The 23,093-nt window shown below is 41.9% G+C and overlaps 1 protein-coding gene and 1 long non-coding RNA gene across 42 annotated transcripts in view; one reads left to right on the plus strand and one right to left on the minus strand.

Annotated features, from left to right (window-relative positions):
• LOC107968973 (uncharacterized) overlaps positions 1-1,867 on the minus strand; it is a 14,468-nt gene extending 12,601 nt beyond the window's left edge. The window contains exon 1 of the long non-coding RNA XR_010157583.1: positions 1,777-1,867. This is a non-coding gene — a long non-coding RNA (uncharacterized LOC107968973). The remainder of the gene's footprint in view (positions 1-1,776) is intronic.
• DCAF8 (DDB1 and CUL4 associated factor 8) overlaps positions 989-23,093 on the plus strand; it is a 47,727-nt gene continuing 25,622 nt past the window's right edge. For 5 of the 41 annotated variants that reach the window (XR_010157539.1, XR_001710537.3, XR_010157576.1 and 2 more), the window contains exons 1-2: positions 989-1,184; positions 20,425-20,499. Coding sequence is in view for 12 of the 41 variants with exons in the window: in XM_063812057.1 (XP_063668127.1) it covers positions 1,001-1,184; positions 20,425-20,499 (259 nt within the window). In the remaining 29 variants the exon portion in view is untranslated. Of the gene's footprint in view, positions 1,185-1,767; positions 2,332-3,047; positions 3,164-8,976; positions 9,066-20,424; positions 20,500-23,093 lie in introns of those variants that run through there. The other 36 variants (XR_010157545.1, XR_010157549.1, XR_010157550.1 and 33 more) reach the window with 25 other exon arrangements.

Here is a 23,093-nt window from a genome sequence, read left to right on the forward strand (position 1 = left end):
AACCCATTTTTATTCTGCTTTATTTTCCTTTACAGTACTCTTTATAACTTTATTATCTGTGTGTCTCTCCCCTCCTCCTATGCTCCCAACCCTTGCACTAATAAGTTCCATGAATGCAAGAATCTTGGTTCTATTCACTGTTGCAGCCCCAGCACATAGAACAGGGCCTTCCAGAGCAGGAATTCAATAGTTGTTGACTGAATGAATGAAAGAATGAATAGGACGGTGGGGCATTAAATAGCTACTTTGTGCTGTAGCCCTCTTCTAGGTGTTGAGATTACAAAGATGATAAAAACACAGTCCTTGCCCTCAAGAATTTATATTCTAGTAGTATAGCTGGATTACAAACATAATTTTAGATTAAATGTTATAGGTAAAAAATGTTATTAAAAAAACAGTGCAGAGTAAGGGGATAGAGGAGGATGACATGAGGTTCCATTTTAGTTACAATAGTCAAGAGCTGCCTGTGTTAGGAAGTAGGATTTCAATAGATACCTCAAGTCTAGTAAAGATCTAGTAGATGGACATTCCAAGAAAAGGAAAAAAAACCCTAGGGCTGGGACATGCTTTGACTGGAGTGACAGTAAGGCTAGTGAGGCTAGAGCAGAGCTAGGCAGTGTGGGAGGAGATGAATCAGATAAATAGGCAGGTGCTAGATCAGATCATGTAGGGTCCTCCTTAGAGGCAATTCATTTTTTGATGGCCTCTAAGGCTATCATACTTTTGACTTTTATTATGTGATGGGAATTGGAGGTTTTGAGCAGGGTGGGGACTGGGGAAATAATACGACCTTACTTTTTTTTTGAGACGGAGTCTCATTCCATTGCCCAGCCTGGAGTGCAGTGGTGCGATCTCAGCTCACTGCAACCTCCGCCTGTGGGTTCAAGCAATTCTCCTGCCTCAGCCTCCCAAGTAGCTGGGATTGCAGGCGCGCTCCACCATGCCGGGTAATTTTTTTTTTTTTTTTTTTTTTGTATTTTTAGTAGAGACGGGTTTCACCATGTTGGCCTGGTTTCAAACGGGTTTCGAACTCCTGACCTCAAGTGATCCGCCCACATCCGCCTCCCAAAGTGCTAGGATTACAGGCATGAGCCACCGCGCCCGGCCAGACCTTACATTTTTAAAAAGCACTCTGGCTGCCTTATGTTTAACTGTAATGGCAATAATGGAAGTAGACAAACGAGGTAAGTTTCTATTGCAGTAGTCTTAAGTAATATGTAATGACTTGGAATAGGACAGTAGCGGTAGGGGAGGTGAGAAAGGGTCAGATTTTTGCACCCTGGGCTTCTGGTAAGAAAAAAAAAAAAATACCCCAGCCTGGCAGCTGGGAGTAATCCTCTGCAGGGTTACTGTAGGTGTCATAACGAAACAGAGTACAAAAGTCACCCCACATCACCCGGCCCACTCTTGGGAACCTTTACCCACACCACCCCTCTTCAGAAAAGAGCTTCTGGAATAGCTACACCTCAAGCTACTGAGCCCCTTCTTTAAAAATACGTAAATGGGGACTCTCAGGGGAAAATGGGCCTCGATAGTATAGAAACCACTTAAGGAAACAAAGTCCTGAAAGGAAACGGGGATTTTCAGAAGAAATCCTTGTGGCAATCATTGCTCGTTCCAGTGTTCAAAAACGGCAAAACTGGCCATCATCCAGGAAGTGGCCTGCCAATCCGCTGGAAATTTAGTTTATTTCTATCACAACTCTGGGTAGCCCCTAACTCGCATTTGTTTTGAGTATCACAAGATAAGCAAGCCCGAAGAAACTACAAAAACAACCTTGCCTCTTCGGTAATGCGCAGGCGCCTCTCGCTCTGTTTTCCGTTGGCCTTAAGCCCCGCCCCTTGTGCGTCCTTCGAGGAGGGTTGCGAGCCGTGAGCTCGCGCGACCACTCTTCCCTCAGTCTTCTCGAGCACATCGTCGCAAACGGGGCCGGAAAGCGTGGCAGCGCAGGCGCAAGCGCAGAGAGCGGAGGCGGTGGTGGTGGCGGCCGCTGGCCAGTGTAAGATGGCGGCGGCGTTGGTGGTGGCAGTGGACGGGGCGGCTGGGCCTGGAACAGTCGGAGCAGCCGCTAGCAGAAGGATGACCCAAGACGGGAAGCGGGCTGCTGAGCCTCGCCGATTCCCGTGCTTGTAACTGCCCCAGCCGGACACCCCCCCTCCCTTGACCTACCCGGTCTGTGTCTCGTTCCGGCTCGGCCTGCGCCCCCCCTCGCTTCCCAGCCGGTTTCCCCTAAGGATGGGCCTGACCCATATCCCAAGCTCTTAGCGATCAGGTCTTTTCCTTCCGCCGACCCGAAGTCATCGCTGGGAGTACTGGTTGCCCTTTCCTCAGGTCAGCCCTGGTGTTGCCCCCAAGAGCCAGCCGCACAGTTCACAGGGACGCCTTGCTTCGTTGGGTGACCCATGTGTGCGCTCCTATTTCTCCCCTTAGATTGAGGGACACGGCTCGCCCTGCGTCTCCCCGTCACCTCAGGGCCACCGCGCAATGTGTCCCCCTCCCCCATCCCAAGTTCCCAGGCCCAGCACCTTGTACGGAAGGCGGAGGTCCAAGAATTCCGGAGTCGGTTGTTGTCTTGTGGTCTTGTACCCTTTGTAATATAATTATCTTAGTTTACCTCCTCTAACTCCCAAATCTTTTAGGATAGCTTAGAACGGTCCCATTTGGTCCCTGTTAGTTGGAAAGCATCTGGTGGCTTGAATTTCTGACTCATGATTGTTACTGGAGTCTCTGTAAACAAACCGGCACTAGCGCTATCACATTCTCTCCGGGATTTCCCCCCCTGCTCTGTGGCTTCTTGTTGAGACGTTGTTTGGTTATGGTTTAGCATTGAAAAGATTCAGGTTATCCTTTTAAATGACTTTACGTTTTAGTGGAGCTGGGAGATTACTTGCCTGGCTTCTAATCTTCATGTTGGTTCATTTTATTTCCATATGTGTGTGGGTTATTTGTTCAGTAATTAGAATTAGATAAAGTATTCTGCTTTTAAGTAGTTTTGAGAAGGCCTAAAAATACTAAAGTGTATTCATAAATATTTTTATTATGTTCAGTAGAAGACACACCTTTGCCATGTAAATTTTAACTTTTCTCAGTCCTTCAGTGAATCTACAGACCTATTTTCTCAGGAGCTCAGCCTGGCCTTACTTCAGTGATAAAAGGAGGAAAGGTGAGTGGGAGTTGGAGGCATTAAAATTCTTGAGTTCAAGACAGACTGCGCTGATGCTCAACTGCTGACCACTAAAGTCATAAAATTCCTACCAGTTTCCCAAAGAGCTTGAGTGTTGTTCTTGGCTTTGTTCCAGCTCTGGTTGAATTACTTTTACAAGTTTGTCTGTGGGCTTCTTGTCTTTCTGTCCTAAACTATTGCTGTATATCTCCAAATGACTTAAGCCTAGAAGTGAATGTGTGCCCCCTGCCCCATGTCTTCTTTTCTTCTTTATTCATTTTCCTTGTATTTTGTCTTTGTGTCGATCATATTTTTTACGTTGTTAAAAACTGGAACTTAGTTTGCCTGAGTTCTGTTCAGCCTGTTGTCAAATCAGGTCTCTTCCCCTCTCACAGCTTCGGGTTGTCATCCCTTGGTATTTAGAGGAGAATATTTAGCTGCTTGTGACTAAAAGCTGGGGAGTGATGAGTGATGCTGCCTTTAGTTGGTGTCTGAGTCCAGTCTATTTCAGAATTCCGACTTTTTAGGATATAGTGGGAAATTTTTTGTAAAAAAAAAAAAATAGTGGCTGCTCTTTCTTTTGTAGCTGGTCTGAAGAATTCTTGGTTAGCAGAAGAAACATCCTGGGCATTCAGCAGCATGGGTTGGTGCCAAAAAGGGAGTCAGAACATACTTATAAATGCAGTTTTCGTGAGGCTTTCAGGTTTCTGGTAGCAGAGACTAGAGGCTCATGGCATGTGACAGAAAAGCTAAGTGACTGGAAGGTAGGCCTGGCCAATTCCTAATATCTTTATGATTTGTAGTAGGAAAAGATTGAGTGACACTGGTGAGTTTTATTCCATCTGATGACTGAATTAGAAAATGCTCATCATGGACTGGAATAAAATTATTAGTGATGGTGTATATGTGTATCAGTAAGATATAAAGAGAAAAGTACAGTCTTTAGAGATAGGACAGACTTTTAATTTAATTTTAAGGTTTAAATACTAGACTAATATTTCTTAGCCATGTGACCTTGAGCAAGTTACTTAAACTTCTCTGACTCTTAATTTCCACAACTCTAAAAGTGTGATAATACCACTTACCTCCCAGGGTCATTGTTAGTATTATAGGGAATCTATTTAAAGCTCTTAGTAATCTAAGAACACGTGGTACACACTCAAAAAATGTTGTTTTTTGGGGGTTTTTTTGCACATCATTGATACAGCTTTGAATAAGTTATACGTTAATTTATGCTTCTTTTACATTTTGCCTTAGAACACGTTTTTCTGGTTAATTTTCCCAACTGATTTTTAATTGGTCAGCTTAGACGTGTCCTTTGTAAGTGCCCACCTAGAGTTGTCTTCTGAACATGAAACCCTTGGTGGGGGTTCATAACCAGAGGACAGAGAATATTAGATATTGGTGTATGTATATTTCAAAATGTATTCTTAAACATCAGTAAATTTTTTTGTTCATTGGTTCCTTCATCTTGGTCTCTCTGTTAGCACACCTGATCAGAGTTGGCCGTGTTGTAGTTCTTTCCCTTTCTGCTGCAATGTTGTTTACTTCTACTGCAACTATTCTTTATACTTTCCTTTTTTGCCATGAAGGGAATACATTTTTTCCTTCTTGTTGGGCTATACAGTGATCCTCATCAACAAATTATCAAAGAACTGTATGAGGAAAAGGTCTCTTTTTTTTAAAGTGAATCAGGGCTGGGGAGTTAGGAATGAAGAGGTTTTGTTTGTTTGTTTGTTTTTTGACGAGTCTTGCTCTGTTGCCAGGCTGGGGTGCTGTGGCGCGATCTCAGCCCACTGCAACCTCCGACTCCCTGGTTCAAGCGATTCTCCTGCCTCAGCCTCCCGAGTAGCTGGGATTACAGGCATGTGCCACCATGCCCAGCTAATTTTTGTATTTTTAGTAGAGGAGGGGTTTCACCATGTTGGCCAGGGTGGTCTCAATCTCCTGACCTTGTGATCTGCCCGCCTCAGCCTCCCAAAGTGCTAGGATTACAGGTGTGAACCACCGTGCCCGGCCAAAGAGTTCTTTTTTCAGCTCCACAGCTGGACCATCTTAATAATATGACAGCACAGATGAAGAGTTTTAAACCTTTTGTTGGCTTTTCCTTCGTATCTTTTTGGCAAGGGCACATGAAAATTAAGTACTGATAATATCACAATGAAAGCAGCTGTGTCATTCAGACCAGTGACCATTTTAGGTTTGATGAACTTTTCATTACCATCATCCAGGGTCTAAATTCTCCATTGTAAGGTAAGGATTCTCCAGGGTGGTAGTGAGGTGGGTTGAGATTGCATTTGTATCATTTGTGTTTTTATGAACTCTGAAGATCCATGTCGGGTGAAGGAAAGGATGGGAGGAGAAAAGGAAATACTTTGAAAGAGGGATAACTTGGACTGTTTATTTCCTTATGTGCTGGGTAAGAATGCCCAGGTGACATCTATATATAGTAAATCAGTATTTCTAGTCTGTGGACCACACTGTAAACTTTTTTTCTAAAGTTTTTTTTTATTTTTTATTTTTGTAGAGATAGGGTCTCACTTTGTTGCCTAGGCTGGTCTCAAACTCCTGGGCTCAAGTGATCTTCCCACCTCAGCTGAGTAGCTGGGACCGCAGGGGCATATCACCATACCTAGCTAATTTTTGGTTGGGTTTTTTTGTTTTTTTTTTTTGTTTTTTTTTTTTTAAAGAGATGAGGTCTTACTTGCCCGGCTCAAGTGATGCTCCCATCTTGGCCTCCCAAAGTGCTGGGATTACAGGCATAGCCGCAGCACCCAGCTTGAAGATATTTTTATATTTCCAGGGTTTTAGGTGTTTACTTAAGAATTGTGACATCTTATTAGGTAGTATTTCCTAGGATGGTTAGAGTGGGAGGCCAAGAATGCTTGTGACCTTTTAGTTCCCACCACCAACCTCTTAAAGTGCAGTCTATTTATTTATTTTTGAAATAGGATCTCACTCTGTCACCTAGAGTGCAGTGGCACTATCATGGCTCACTGCAACCTCGACCTCTTGGGCTTAGGTGATTCTCCCATCTCAGCCTCTCGAGTAGCTGGGACTACAGGTGCACGCCACCGTACCTTGTATTTTTTGTAAAGATGAGGTTTCACCGTATTGCCCAGGCTGGTTTCAAACCCCTGGGCTCAAGCAATCCTCCTGCCTCAGCCTCCCAGAGTGCTGGGATTACAGGCGTGAGCCACTGCACCCTGCTAAGTGCAGTCAATTAAATGTATAAGAATCTGCCAGGCTGAGTGCGGCTGGCTCATGGCTGTAATCCCAGCACTTTTGGGAGGCCAAGGTGGGAGGATCACTTGATCCTAGTTGTTCAAGTCCAGCCTAGGCAGTATTGAGACCTTGTCTCTACAAAAAGTTTTAAAAAAAAGCCAAGCATGGGGCAGGTACTTGCAGTCCCATTTCCTTGGGAGGCTGAGGTGGGAGGATTGTTTGAGTCCAGGAGGTAGAGCTGAGATTGCGCAGTGATCACTGCAGTGCGCTGAGATTGCGCCTCTGCGGTTTAGTATGGGCAACAGAGCGAGACCTAGTCTCAAAAAAAAGAATCAGTTCCCAGTGCCATGGTCCTTAGTGTGGAGTAGGACCAACCTAAGACAGAAGCTTGTCTACAGAGAGCTGAAAGAAAGCAGCCTCTTTGTTGCCAGTTTAAAACAATACTGGCATTTTAAAAGCAAACAGATTCTAGTAGGAGACATTGTATAGAAGCGCACCCTGTTGTGAAAGACTGGGATCTTGAGTTTCGTGCTCTAAGTCTTGTATTCTATCAGGGGAGTAATAGGCTTTTAAAATCATAAAGTGACTATTAAAATGCTTTCAGTAGATAGATTCATTACTCCATTATTTCTACTGTATAAAAGTTTATTCTAAACATGTCTAGGAAATATCCAGATTATAAAAGAGAAATAACGGTATCCAAACCAGACTTTTTATTGCATAACATTGGTGTTAGAGTTAGTTTTTAAGTCTCTGAGATTGAATTAGCTTTTTTTTTTTTTTTTAAAGCAGATTATCAGTGAGCTAAGATAATCTGCTGTTTACCCTCACCTATTTGGAACACAGGCAACTGAATTAATTGAATCAGCAATAGGCATGGGGTAGTGACTTTGTATATTTTCATTTTAGAGCCAAAAGCCAGTGAGTTTTAGATTAGCTTTATAGTAATATTAAAAACTTCATCTTTTATTTTTACAAATGTACCCAAGAAACGTCATTGCTGTTAAAATCAGTCAGAAAAGGAGGCTACTTGCTCTTTATTGATTTAGTCATTCTGCTCTTGGAGTGAGTAGAAAGTCTTTGAAAGCTTTTCAAAAATTAGTGAGTGATGAATTTTATGAATTAGTCACTTCTTTGCAGCAGTTTTTTTTTTTTATCTCTACCTCTGTAGGACATAGTTCCTGGGCCAGAAGCCAGATTTCTCAAGTACCATCTAACCCCAGGAATGTGTTATGATACAGATAAATTAATGAACGGAGGCTGCCTTGAGGTTGCCAATAGGGCATTGGGGAGTAATTAATATGACAAAGATGGCATCTTATTAATGAAATGTATTAATAGTATGTCTAGTGGATTGGGTCAATGCAAACATTTTAGATTAGATATTTGCTGTTTATCCTCTGAAGTTACTGTTTAAGGAAGTCTGGCCAAGTTCTAAAGTGAAGCATACATATTTGCCTCACGTGCCATTTTTTTTTTTTCTTCCTGGCTTTTTCTTAGCCATCTGGAAAGCTACTATAGGGTTTACCTCTAATGGTAGTCAAGTGACTGTATTCCTCTGGTGTACTTTAATGATTGCCACATTACCAGGTATGTTTTGTTAACCTTACTTAGGATCCAACATTAGACCCTTTCTTCTAACCTAACCTGTAGGAAGGCACTTCTTGAGGTTTTAAGCCTCTCTTTAATGTTTTATTGTAAGTTGTACCTTGGGAGCATCATTTTTTCATCTTAAATCCTCTCCAGTTTAAGAAAAATTTGAAATATAAATGGCAAAAACTGTTAATGGCAACAGACTTCTGATGTAAATGTAAATTGAGATGGAAACAAAATGAAAAGTAGATTTCCCTAGGAATTAGTTAAACTGAGATAAATGGTCCTGGATGTTTTTATAGAAAGTTCTCTTAGCCAGGTGCAGTGGCATGTACCTGTAATCCCAACTACTCGGGGGGCTGAGTTGGGAGGACTGCTTGAGCCCAGGAGTTTCAGGCTGGCAACATAGCAAGACCTTGTCTCTTAAAAAGAAAAAAAAAAAAAAAAAAAAAAAAGTTTGCTTAGTTCTGCTGCTGGAAATTAACACTTAAGGGTTAGAGTGCATTCCTGACATAGTCTGAAATACTGTTATTAGAATTAAAGCCAGAGGCCATGCACGGTGGCTTACATCTGTAATCCCAGCATTTTGGGAGGCTGAGACGGGCGGATCACCTGAGGTCAGGAGTTTGAGACCAGCCTAGCCAACATAGCAAAATCCTGTCTCTACTAAAAATACAAAAATTAGCCAGCTGCAGTGGCATGCACCTGTAGTCCCAGCTACTTGGGAGGCTGAGGCGGGAGAATTGCTTGAACCCAGAAGGCAGAGGTTGCAGTGACCCAATATCACACCACTGTACTCCAGCCTGGGTGACAGAGTGAGACCCTGTCTCAAAAATAAAAAATAAAAAAATAATAATTAAAGCCAGTAAACTATAAACACTGGGCATTTTATGTTACCAGTAGGGAGAGAAGGCATTAATTCAAAGAAGGAACAAAGTTCCTTATTCATAGTTTGAATCCTCATCATTATCCATGGTGATTGCTTTGCAGTCTTCCATCTTGGGTATCCTCAGAACCTTCAAGAGGGAGAAGAGGCCAGGTGTGGTGGTTCATACCTGTAATCCCAGCACTTTGGGAGGCCAAGGTAGGAGGATTACTTGAGCTCAGGAGTTTGAGACCACTCGGCAAGATAGTGAGACTCCGTCTCTACGATAATAATAGTAAAAAAATCTATTTTAAAAATTAAAAGAGGGAGAAAAACTTAGGGAGGCTTATATTGTGGGTTCCTGGGTAGATTGCCTTACTGCAGTTCGTAGAACATGAATACTTGAAAGAAGATATTAACGGAGCTCTCTGAATTCTTTAAAACGCCAGAGAGAAAGGGTAAGCAGATTTCATAGACTTGGAACTGTGTCCTATATTATATACGATGTTTGGAGAATCATTGCTGAGTGGTAAAGAGGTCCAGGATTTTCTAGGAAATGTAGTCTGGTATAGAGATGGGAAACTAGAAAAATAATATAAATGGCTACTATGTACAAACAGGCTCTTAGCATACATTATTTTTAATCCTCTAAATTCCTGCAGGGTGGTAATATTATCCCATTTTACAAAAGAAAAACTCAAAAGCAGGTGGTAGAGGTAGAATTCAAACCCAGGTCTGTTTGACACCAAAGCCCTTTTCTTTCTTTCATAACACATGCTGTCTTTAAAAATAGGACTTTTCTTTTTTCTTTTTTTTTTAGATGGAGTCTTGCTTTGTCGCCAGGCTGTAGTGCAGTGGCGTGACTTGGCTCACTGAAACCTTCCCCTCTCGGGTTCAAGCAGTCCTCCTGCCTCAGCCTCCGAGTAGCTAAGACTACAGGCGCATGCCACCATGCCCAGCTAATTTTTGTATTTTTAGTAGAAACGGGGTTTTACCATGTTGGCCAAGATGGTCTTGATCTCTTGACCTCGTGATCCACCCGGCCTGGCCTCCTAAAGTGTGGGGATTACAGGCGTGAGCCATGGTACCTGGCCAAAAAAAAAAACCAGGGCTTTTCAAAGCCAAGAGATGAAGCTGAAAGGTAGAATTAAATATTTCTTATAAACATATGTATATAAATTATTCAAATGACAGTAGGAATAAAAACTTTTTTTATTGTTTAGACATAGTTATGCTATATTGGTAAGCTAATGAGTTTTTAAGAAAACAATTTTTTTTTTTTTTTTGAGACAGAGTTTCGTTCTTTGGCCCAGGTTGGAGTGCAGTGGCACAATCTTGGCTCATTGCAACCTCTGCCTTCCAGTTTCATGCGATTCTTCTGCCTCAGTCTCCCCAGTAGCTGGGATTACAGGCATGTACCACCACACCTAGCTTATTTTTGTATTTTTAGTAGAGACGGAGCTTCACCATGTTGGCCAGGCTGGTCTCAAACTCCTGACCTCATGATCCACCTACCTCGGCCTCCCAAAGTGTTGGGATTACAGGCATGAGCCACCGCACCCATCCCAGGAAATAATTTTTATAGACTTAAGAGATAGCTGAATCCTAGTGTTTTATGATTCTTTACTGGAGAGAAAATCAGCATTCCATTCAATCTCAGATAATTCCAGGGGAGAAGCTGTTCTGACTCTTACAGCCTTTTGACAGTATACTGTTCTCTGTATTTTTTTGGAAGCATGGACTATCCTCCTTACCTTCTTGGTTTTTTTGTTTGTTTTTCTGAGACAGGGACTTGCTCTGTCACCCAGGCTGGAGTGCAGTGACCCCATCACAGTTCACTGCAATCTCGACCTCTGGGACTCCAGTGATCCTCCCACTTCAGCCTCCCAAGTAGCTGGGACTACAGGTGTACTCCACCACACCCTGCTATTTTTTTTTTTTTTTTTTTTTTTTTGAGATGGAGTCTCACCCTGTCGCACAGGCTGGAGTGCAGTGGTGCGATCTCGGCTCACTGCAACCTTTGCCTCCCAGGTTCAAGTGATTCTCCTGCCTCAGCCTCCCGAGTAGCTGGAATCACAGGCGTATGCCACCACGTGTGGCTAATTTTTGTATTTTTAGTAGAGACAGGGTTTCACCATGTTGGCCAGGCTTGTCTCAAACTCCTGACCTCAGGTGATCCACCCGCCTCAGCCTCCCAAAGTGCTGGGATTACCAGCGTCACTTAGACGTCAGCCACTGTGCGCGGCCTAATTTTTAAATTTTTTCTAGAGACAGGGTCTCCTGATGTTGCCCAGGTTGGTCTCAAATTCCTGGGCTCAAGCGATCCTCCAGCCTCAGCCTCCCAAAGTGCTGGGATTACAGGCATGAGTCACTGCGCCCAGCCTATCCTCACCTTGAAACCTTTTTATTCTTGACTTCCAGAGGTTTAATTTTGATTATTCGTTCTTCTCAATTTTTCTCTCTGCTCTCCTTTCTCTTCTCTAAGGGTAGATATTCCTCAAGATTCTTCCCTTGAACATCCTCTCCCAGAGCCTTCTTAGGTAACTAATTGTTTGTTTTAGTGAGATATGATTTACAAGGTGTTTGATTTTGAAGTTTTTCTGTACAGATAATTCACAAGTCTGTATCTCTGGCTTTACTTTATTTAAGTTCCAAACTTAAATTTGTTCGTCACTACCTTCCTAACATGTCGGCTTGGATTTTAAATTTATTCAGAATAATTTCTCATCCCACCTGCCAGCTTCTCATTTGTGTCACTTGATTTTCTCTGGGCGCCAGACTAAGAACTTGTCCTTCTTAACTCAGCTTTGTAACTGCTTATTGAGCTAAACATTATCTACCTTTACAACGATTCTCATGTTGATCCCTTTTTAATTCCTTTTGCCATCAACCCAAGACAGCCCCTCATTACTTCTTATCTTGGCAACTATAATAGCTTTTAAACTTGTTTCTCTTTCCTTTTCCTTCATTTCAGTCCATCTTATTATCTTTGACAAAATAATTTCTCTGATGCCTGACCGCCTGCCCCCCAACAACAAAGCTTTTATTATACTTCTTAACTAATCAACTATACCTTACCATCTAGCCAAAGTAGACTACCCATATATGTTTCTTGACCATGTCAGGTTTTTAACCTCCATATCTTTTCTTGCTCTGGTCCTGTGGAATGTCTTTCTCAACTCTACCCGTTGAAATCCTGCCTGTCTTTTAAAGCCCATCTTAAAAGCTAATTTTCCATGGAAGCATTTCGTTTTTCCCTGAAACTAAATATAATCTTTTCCTCTGTTCAACCACAACAGCATTCTATTTATCTTTTTAAAAAATGATATTGATACTTTTATCTCTTGTATCACTCATTTTTCCTAATTGATTAATTGGCTACAAAGGGGATTGTGACTGCCTTGTTTATATTTGTAGCTTCTATATTGCCTGGTACCAATGCTGTTGTGTAACAGCATGTTTGCTTATAGATAGGCCACTGGGTGGTGCCAGAGGCTTGTGATTTGTATAAAAATGAGTAGCCTAGACTCCCAGCTAGAGTCTACCTGCTAGAGCCTCTCTGCAGCTGGGTTGTTTGTACTGTCAGATCTTCAGCACAGTAGGAATAGAGATTAATTTTTCTGTTACAGAAACATTCAGTTTTTTTCTGCTCATCTGTCCAGCCCACCAGAGGAGACAGTGTCATATGTTCGACCCCTCCAAGTACTTAATAGAAAATAGCCTAGAACTAAAGTCCTACCTACCATAAACATGCTTTATATAATGAGTTTCAGCCTCTTTGGGGTCATCCTTTGAGTTTCAGTGCCTGAGGTTCTCTGATTAATAAACACTATACGGCCAGGTGCAGTGGGTCGTGCCTGTAATCTCAAGCATTTTGGGAGGCCAAGGAAGGTGGATCACTTGAGTCCAGGAGTTCGAGACCAGCCTGGGCAACATGTTCCCCACCACCATCTCTACAAAAAATTTAGCTGAGTGTGGCAGTATGCACCTGTAGTCCCAGCTACTGGAGGGGCTGAGGTGGGAGCATCACTTGAGCCTGGGAGATCGAGGCTGCAGTGAGCTGAGATCACATTACTGAATTCCAGCCTGGACAACAGCGAGACCGTGTCTTAAAAAAAAAGAACATCTGCAAAACCACTATGCTATTAGAGTGTGGAAGGCAAGTAGGCTTGGAGAAGTAAGTGTTTCTTGTGAAGGAGAAATATTAAGAAAAGTAAAATAAACTTAAAATGAGCCATTTCATCTTGGAAACAAAAATTGGAGGTGGAGAAAGTAGAACTAGTTGATACCAGATGGACTGTGGGACCTAGAAAAGCAAATTTGTACTTTGGATGGAGATCAACCCTGAACAGCTGCTCATTTATGAGTGGTATGGGACATCTGTCCTCCCAAGAGAAACTTGGGACTGTGTGGCTCTCTGTCTTAATAATAATTGAAGTATTTTCTTATCACCTTCTTCTTTCAGAGGAAATTCTAAAACCTTGTCTCATTTAAATATGGGTGTTTATGTAGGAGAGTTGGGCACTTGAGTAGCAGAATGAGGCAGGCACTGGTTTGAGAGAATGCTGGGATTATATAAACCATGAGATTTGACAGACCGAATTCAGGTCTTAGTAAAGGGATCAAGGACAATAATAATATTTACATGTTGATGTTTTGATCGGGCTCAAGGTAAGGTAGTTGTCAGACCAGTGTTCATAGACCCTAGGCACCAGAGGATTTAAAATGAAATTCAGAGAAATTTAAAAAAAATAAAGAGCATAAACATACAAATTAATAGTACAACCACAAGAACAACTTTGAGCTACTTAAATTTCTGCTATTCTTAGTTATCACCAAGACAATAGGGTTGTAGACTTTTTATGTATTTAGGATTCATCTTGCCATTAATGTGGTCGCTGATAAATCACACAGGCAGTCTTGGTTGCAGCAAAAATCCTTTCAGCACTTTCGTTTTCAAGTGAGAAGTCTGGACATTATGCTCTCATTGGCTATGATATATTGACCATTTTTGTCAACTTCTATTAATCACAGCCTTGAGAATTTAGTGTTTTTAATGGTATTATGTCGTTTAACAATTTGCATGATTTTCCCCCATCACTCTTCTCTCATCCTCTTTTTTTTTTTTTTTTTTTTTTTTTTTTTTGAGACAGTTTCGCTCTTGTTGCCCAGGCTGGAGTGCAATGGCGCGCTCTCGGCTCACCGCAACCTCCGCCTTCCAGGTTCAGGCAATTCTCCTGCCTCAGCCTCCCGAGTAGCTGGGATTACAGGCATGCACTACCACGCCCGGCTAATTTTTTTGTACTTTTAATAGGGATGGGGTTTCTCCATGTTGGTCAGGCTGGTCTCGAACTCCTGACCTCAGGTGATCTGCCCGCCTTGGCCTCCCAAAGTGTTGGGATTACAGGCATGAGCCACCGCGCCGGCCTGCATTCGCTCTTTTTAGGCCACGTTTATTAAGGTATAATTTATATACAGTAAAATTTATCCTTTTTTGAGTTGGCCTATTCTTTTAATTCTGACAAAGGCATAGTTATGTAACACCACCGTGATTGGCACATGGAACATTTCCATCATTCCAAAAAGTTTTCTCATGCCCTTTTGTAGTCAGTTTCATTCCCCTACCCTCAAGCCCTGGCAATCCCTGATCCCTCTATTCCTATAGTTTTATCTTTTCCAGAAAGTACTATAAGTGGAATCATATATTGTATAGCTGTTTGAGTCTGAATTATTGCACTTACCATAACATACTTGAGATCTATCCATGTTGTTGCTTGTATCAGTAGTTCATTCCTTTTTATTACTCAGTAGTATCCCATTGTGTGGACCTACCACAATTTGTTTATCCATGACCCAGCTGAAGAACATTTGTTTCCAGTTTTTTGATGAATTTAAGTAAAACTATTAAAACATTCACCTACAGGGTATTTTTAATTTTGTGGACATGCATTTTCCTTCTTATTTATTTTATTTATTTGTTTTTAAAGATGGAGTATTGCTGTGTTACTCAGGCTGGTCTTTAATTCCTGGGCTCAAGCAGTCCTCCTGCCTCAGCCTCCCAAATTGCTGGGATAACAGGTCTGAGCCTCTTTTTTCTTGTATAAATTCCTGAAGCTGAAGTGGGATTCCTGAGTTGTATGATAAGTGTATATTTAACTTCATAAGAAACTGCCAAATTGCTTTTTTCAAAGTAACTGTACTGTTTTGCATTTCTAGTAACAGTGCATATGAGTTGTAGTTGCTCTACTTCTTGTTAGTACTTAATAAAGTAAATTTTTGTTATTTAAACAATTTTTGACCATTCAAATAAGTGTTTAGTGGATTCTCATTGTGGTTTTAATTTATATTTTCCTAATTATTAATAATGTTGAGGATCTTTTCAAGGGATTATTATTTACAGTACTTTTTTTGGTTTGTTTTTGAGATGGAGTCTCCTCTGTTGCCCAGGCTGGAGTGCAGTGGTGCGATCTCAGCTCACTTGCAACCTCTGCCTTCTAGGTTCAAGCGATTCTCCTGTCTCAGCCTCTCCAGTAGCTGGGACTACAGGCATGTGCCACCACCCCCAGCTAATTTTGTATTTTAATAGAGATGGGGTTTTGCCACGTTGGTCAGGCCAGCCTCGAATTCCTGACCTCAGGTGATCTGCCCGCCTCAGCCTCCCAAAGTGCTGGGATTACAGGTGTGAGGCACCACACCCGCCCTCTTTTTTTTTTTTTGAGATGGTGTCACTCTGTTGCATAGACTGGAGTGCAGTGAGTAGCAGGATCATAGCTCACTGCAGCCTTGAACTCCTAGACTTAAGTGATCCTCCCACCTCAGTCTTCCAAAGTGTTGGGATTACAGGTGTGAGCCACCACATCCAGCTCGTGATAATTATTTAGTTGTGACAGTTTTTTTTTTTTTCTTTTTTTGAGATGGAGTCTTGCTCTGTCACCAGGCTGGAGTGCAGTGGCGCGATCGCAGCTCACTGCAACCTCCTCCTCCCTAGTAGCTGGGATTACAGGCACGCGCCATCACGCCTGCCTAATTTTTTTGTATTTTAGTAAAGACGGGGTTTCACTATGTTGGCCAAGATGGTCCTGATCTCCTGACCTCGTGATCTGCCCACCTCGGCCTCCCAAAGTGATGGGATTACAGGCGTGAGCCTCCACGCCCAGCCCCAGCCTGTTGAGACAGTTTTAAAGGATATTCTGGTTACTGTCCTTGATCAAATACGTGTTTTGTAGATACTTTCTTCCAGTCTGTAGCTTGTCTTTGCATTGTTGTAACAGTATCTCTTGGAGATATCTTAATTTTTTTTTTTCTTCTAGATGGAGTCTCTCTTTGTCACTCAGGCTGGAGTGCAGTGGTACTATCTTGGCTCACTGCAACCTCCACCTCCTGGGTTCAAGCGATTCTCTTGTCTCAGCTTCCCCAGTAGCAGGGACTACGGGCATGTGCCACCACGCCCGGCTAATTTTTGTATTTTTAGTAGAGACGGGGTTTTACCATGTTGGCCAGGCTGATCTCGAACTCCTGACCTCAGGTGATCCACCCGCCTTGGCCTCCCAAAGTGCTGGGATTACAGGCCTGAACCACCGCTCAGATTTATCAGAATTTATTAATTTTGATAAATCCAACTGATTAATTTTTTTGTATGTGCTTTTTGTGTCCTATCCTAAGAAATTGTTGCCTAACCCAAGGTCACAGAGGTTATTTTCTTTGTTTTCTTCTGGAACTTGTGTTGTTTTAAGTTATATTTAGGTCTGTGATTCATTTTGAGTTAGCTTTTGTATATTGTACAATGTATGGATTGAGGTTCTTTAGTTTTTTTCTTTTGGCAGTTGAATGTTCAGTTATTCTGGTACAAGTTGAGCATCCCAAATTTAAAAATCTGAAATCTAAAATGCTTTGAAATCTGAAACTTTTCGAATGCCAACTTGATGCTCAAAGGAAATACTCGTTGGAGCATTTTGGATTTTGAATTTTCTGATTTGAGATGCTCAACTGGTATATTGCAAATATTTAAAAATTTGAAACACTTCTGGCCCCAAGCATTTTGGGTAAGAGGATACACCGGACAAGGGATACGTAGTCTCTTATGCAGATCTTTCATCATATTAGAGGAAAAGAGCAGCCCCAGTAGTTTTAAACAAGAGACACTTGGTATCTCTTTTACAGAGTACTCTTATCCAGCATAGTAAAGTCTTTCTGCCTGGTTTTTAGTTAATATTTTGTCATGTAATTGGTTAAAAATTTAAGGCTTTATTCTTATTAAGACAAGAAAAATCTAGGTCACTGGAATTTCTTAGTGAAATTAAAATGGCACCTGGGTCTTTTTTCCTCACCCTCCAGTGGGTTACTCTTTAACCTTCAGTTTGGCAGGGGTTATGGTTATTTTTAGAGTAGGAACAGTGGAGCTAATCTAATTAAACTCCTCCAACTACCTGGGACAGTGAGCTCATCAGCTTTTCCAACCTCAGCAAGATTAGCTTTGGACTAGATTTTATATGAAAGTTGATCAAAGTAAAAATAGTGGATTTGTTGGAAATACAGTGAAAAGTGAAGAAGATAGTTTGGATTTGAATCAAATATGTTCTCTGCAGACCTCAGTTTATAAAGTTAAGACTGTATTCTTTGGTGATGGAAAAGATTTTTTATTTTTTATTTTTTTGGAGACTGTGTCTTGCTCTGTCGTCCTGGCTGGAGAGAAGTGGTATAATCACAGCTCACTGCAGCCTCAACTTCTATGGCTCATATGATCCTTCCACCTCAGCCCTACCCCAAGTAGCTGGGACTACAGGCATATGCCTGACTGATTTTTTTCTTTTCTGTAGTGACGGGGGTCTTCTTATGTTGCCCAGGCTGGTCTCCAACTCCTGCCTCGGCCTCCCAATGTGCTGGGATTATAGGCATGAGCTGCCGTGCCTGGCTGGAAAAGATTTTTCAGTGGCTCCTATACTTGACACCTAGGGCACAGCATCTCTGCCTCCTTGACTGATTTATAGAGACAAGGGTCTCACAGTTCTGCCCAGGCTGGTCTTGAATTCCTGAGCTCAAGCAGTCCTTTCTCAGCCTTCTGAGTAGCTGTGATTACAGGTGCATGCCACACCTGTGAGCATCAGGTTCCTGCTCAAAGTTTTCACTCATATAGGTTCATAATCAAAGTTTGGAGACCACTGCTCTAGAGTATCCTTCTGCAGAAATTTTGACATTTAATTCTACTTACCTTTATCATCTGTGCACATGTATTTTCTAGAGCAATTATGAGTCAAAAGTTCAGGCAGTCTGGGCTCCTGTAGGAGTTGATGCTTGGTTTTGAGAGAGGTTCTCTGGAGCTGCTTTTGAATTCTCTGGGAGTGGATAATAGTGGGGTGAAACGTATGGTAAAGAGTTTTGATTATGGAGGTGGGAAAACATCAGATCTGTTCTTCATGTTACACTGGTCTGCTTATTACCTTAGTTTTTAAGTTTTTTTTAATTTTTTTTTTTTGAGACGGAGTTTCGCTCTTGTTGCCCAGGCTGGATGGAGTGCAATGGCACCATCTCGGCTCACCACAACCTCCGCCTCCCAGGTTCAAGCAGTTCCCCTGCCTCACCCTCCCTAGTAGCTGGGATTACAGGCATGTGCCACCATGCCCAGCTAATTTTGTATTTTTAGTAGAGACAGGGTTTCTCCATGTTGCTCAGGCTGGTCTCGAACTCCTGACCTCAGGTGATCTGCCCTCCTCGGCCTCCCAAAGTGCTGGGATTAATCTTAACAAAGTAGTACATTTTCCCCACTTGATAGGAATTAATATAATTTTAAACTCTAGACGGAGAAGATAGGCTCCTATTCTAAAGAATATAAACAAGGACTGTTGAGAGGGAAAAACAAGTGCTGTGTGAGGAATGCTATACAAAACTGTCTACCTCAAAAAGGAGGAAAACAAAATGCATTGCAAACAGCTTCTCACTATTTTTCTTCATGTTGCTTCACATATCTGTTTTTTGTTGCCATTGTCTTTCATCATCACCCTTCCAGGTGTCCCTTCCTGAAGTTCAGTCAGCTTTAGCCCCAGTCTTGCAGTATTTCTATTCCCACCTTGGCCTATTATGAACAATCTTTGGGCTACTGTCTCTTGACAGAGGATACTTTTAATGAAGCAGCTTAGATTTCTATAGAGGGTAGCGGAGGAAAAGATAAGGATGAGGCTGCTTCTGGAATAATTGTCATGGGAATGAAAGGGCTGTTGAAAGATTAGAGGCCAGTGTGCCTGGGTACAAGGACTGGGGTCATAATTATACTTTGTCTTTTACTAGTGCCTTTTGTCCAAGTCACTGAAAGGGCTTAACAAAATTCTGGTCTGAATAATATTATTCTTTGCTCTTTGGAATTTACTGGAGGTGGCAGTGAGGCTCTGAAAAAAATATGAATGTTTTATAGTGGCATAAAAGGAAGTGAGTTAGATACCCTGATTCCTTGTTAAGGAAAGATGAGTCTGGTGAAAGCTGGTGCTGTTAGGTGAAATAGTGTTTGCCATTATATGAAATGGGATGAGATGGTTTAATGGAAATGTTGCCTTTTTCTTCCCCACCTTTGTCTTTGTGCTTAGAGACTCTGACTGTTAGTCCTAAGGGAAACAAAACAACTTAAGCTTCTTTCCTAGGGATAGGGTGCTCCTGATTTCTAGTTTCAGGTCTATAATCCTTAGTATCTGTGCCTTTCATAAGTTTGAAGTTAGTTGGGCTGGGCGTGGTGGCTCATGCCTGTAATCCCAGCACTTTGGGAGGCTGAGGCGGGCGGATCACTCAGGAGATCGAGACCATCCTGGCTAACACAGTGAAACCCCATCTCTACTAAAAATACAGAAAGCCGGGCATGGTGGCAGGCGCCTGTAGTCCCAGCTACTTGGGAAGCTGAGGCAGGAGAATGGTGTGAACCCGGGAGGCAGAGCTTGCAGTGAGCCTAGATAGCGCCACTGCACTCCAGTCTGGGCGACAGAGTGAGACTCTGTCTCAAAAATAAAAAAAAGAAATAATAATAATAGGTTTGAAGTTAGTCATCTGAGTGAACAGAAAGCTCAATCTCTTCCCCCAAGAGGTTGATTTCTGTTGATTTGTGTGTAAAATGATACTCAGAATCTGACCCACCTCTTTATGTTGTGAAAACAAGTGTTGTACAGAGTTTGAGGATACATATGTCACTTATTTACATTGGAAGATTCTTGCCTAGGGGGCAATGCTGAAGTTAGCTTTATGTATTGAGTTGAGACTCTTGGCTTGCAGTACCTGTCATTTGATACGTGCCTCCTGTTCCAGGTTTTATTTTAGTTCCCACTTTCGCATCTGAAAAATCACTGCCAGTTACTCAGTGAGTGAAGTAAAGAGATGGCACTTGACCTCCCCAAAAATATGTCATTATATGGATTTTAAATATAGGGAAGAAAACATAGGGAAGAAAAAATTTCACAAGCTGAGAAGACCTGTTAAGCATGCATACACAAATCATTTTTATAAAAATGATAAAACCTGTACATTGTTAAATCTCCTTGTCCCTATTGTCTTCTTTCCCAGGTGGTTTCCTAATTGTTTTGGTTTCTTCCTCTCCCAAACCCAGGCTGGCTACAGCAAACATCATTCAAGATGTCCAGCAAAGGGAGCAGCACAGATGGCAGAACAGACTTAGCTAATGGTAAGGGGCCAAAATGAAGGTGAAGCTATTTTTACTATCAACTGAGGTTCTCCTCCTCCCTGCAAGATAGAGTGGAGGCCTGGGTTTTAGTGGAGAGAGGGAAACTTTCCTGTGTTGTTCTGAGTTTAGGAAACTACACAGGAAACACCTTGGACTATATTATGCTTTTGCTTCTTCTCATTTTATCTGATCATTTTCAAAATATCAATAACAGAGCTGTACTTCTAAGAGGTCAAGTGGTTTGGAGTTCTATAAAGCTATAAGGATGGGCAGAACCTAGGAAATGCTGTTAATAAAGGAGAAAAATAAAATCTAATGGCTAGTAGGAACAAGGGAATTTTAGGGAAGATGAGCTTCCCAGTTATATTGAGAGGTCCCTTTCCACAGTAAGTAGTAGTTTGATAGAGAGATTACATGGCTGGGCATGGTGGCTCATGCCTATAATCTCAGCACTTTGGGAGGCTGAGACAGGCAGATCGCTTGAGCCCAGGAGCTTGAGACCAGCCTGGGCAACATAGCGAGACCCCGTCTTTTTTTTTTAAAAAAAAAAAAAAAGGTGATTACATAAGGGATGAAGTTACAACCCAACTAGGAGTGGGACATCTTTCCCCTCCTTATTTCCTTTCCTTACTTCCCCTCCCTTCTTTCCATTTATTTCCTTCCTTCCTTCCTTTCCCTCCTCCTCCTTTTCAGGACCAGTGCTGCCAAGTGTCAAATCACTGGCTTTAGGGCAGATTTGAAGGCAGAATATAAAAATTCTAATAGAGTATAACTACCACCTGGGTTATTTAACCAGCTCTTCACCTCTGAGCCAACTTTTAAATTAGAGAAGCCGCCTTTAAATGGATGTAGTTGGGCAGCACAGAGTCCAGCATTCCTTAGCACCTTGAAGGTCAGGATAACAGGCTAAATTCTAATTGATGTGATTGGAGGAAGGATAAGTGAGATTTTCAACATGCTTTTTTATTGCTCCATATGTTTTTATCACTGCCATTCATTCATCTTTTGTAAAGGAAAGTGGTTCATATTTTTCACTGGGTTTAGTTGAAAGGCACAGGGTTCTAGAGGAGTTAAAGTATACTATTGATTTGGAGCTTGACCATTAGCGAGGACAAGGATTGGCAAACTATAAATTGCAGGCCAAATCCAGCCTGCCACTTGTTTTTGTGAAGTTTTATTGGAATACAGTCATGCCTGTTCGTTTATGTAGTGTCTATGAGTTGCTTTTGTTCTACATACTGGAGTTGAGTAGTTGTGGTGGAGCTCCGTATGGTCTGCAAAGCCTAAAGTTTTTACTATCTGGCCCTTTACAGAAAAAATTTGCAAACCCCTACTCTAGATCTTGGTGATTTACTGTTGGGGCCTTCTTGATGAGCTTGTGATACCCTCTGGCCCTTATGTTAATGTGGTAAGGCCTCCAAAATTGTCTATATTTGTTACTCATAATTTTAACAATAAACACTAGATGTTTTGGTGTTTTATTTTTTCTTTTCTACAGACCTGTTAGGTTGGTGTTTCAGTCCCTGCTCACCACTCCCAAGCTCAAGCCCAGCTGCATTTCAGAAAACTATAACTGCTAAACTTTCATAGCATATATAACAGGCTCAGCAAATGTGGTTCTTGGGTTCAAATTTCTGTACTTCGTAACTTTTTCTTCCAGCCCCTAGCCCAGTTGTTTTATACTGTGCTCTTAGTTGAGGCTTTTTTTTTTTTTTTTTGAGACAGAGTTTTGCTCTTGTTACCTAAGCTGGAGTACAGTGGCACAATCTCGGCTCACTGCAACCTCCACCTCCCAGGTTCAAGCGATTCTTCTGCCTCACCCTCCCAAGTAGCTGGGATTACAGGCACATGCCACCACGCCCGGCTAATTTTTTGTATTTCTAGTAGAAATGGGGGTTTCACCATGTTAGCCGGGCTGGTCTTGAGCTCCTGACCTTAGGTGATCCACCCGCCTTGGCCTCCCAAAGCGCTGGGATTACAGGTGTTAGCCACCGCGCCCGACCTGCAAGAACTGTTGTCTTCTGGGCTTCTGTTACTGCTTGAATCAAAGCACTTGTATTGTTGATCTTTTTTCAGTATTGGGTTTTGCCTAAGAGTACATTGCTTCAGAGATCTTCACAAATTACTGCTCTAATCCACATGACTAGGCAATAAGGTGCTCCACCTTTGAATCCTTAAACATCAGTGTGGTATTGGAGTTGAATAGCTCATACTGGATGGTCTGCCTTTCCTGACAGCTTTTACTTCTGGCGGATAAAATTTATAGCCATCTGAGGAAAGGAGGCCCATGAGCAGCATTTAAAATCTTTATTCTCCCCTTTTTTCTTCACACCTTGACTTAGGTTGGAAGTTGTGGTTGTATTGGCTCTAGAACATTCCTCAAGTTCTCATTGGAATTGACTTGACTGTTGTGAGATAAGAGAATGCAGTATGTAGTTATAGGAGATAAGATCGATAAAAGTGACCTAGTTATTTAACTATCAGCATAGCAGACCTAGAATATACTGAACTTTCGTCTTAGGCACCACTATAGTAGCCCAGCTTTTTATCAATTTTATATATGCTTCCTAATAAAACTGTCTCAATAGAGAGAC

Source organism: Pan troglodytes, chromosome 1 (genome assembly GCF_028858775.2).
Source record: "Pan troglodytes isolate AG18354 chromosome 1, NHGRI_mPanTro3-v2.0_pri, whole genome shotgun sequence".
Lineage (NCBI taxonomy): Eukaryota > Metazoa > Chordata > Mammalia > Primates > Hominidae > Pan > Pan troglodytes.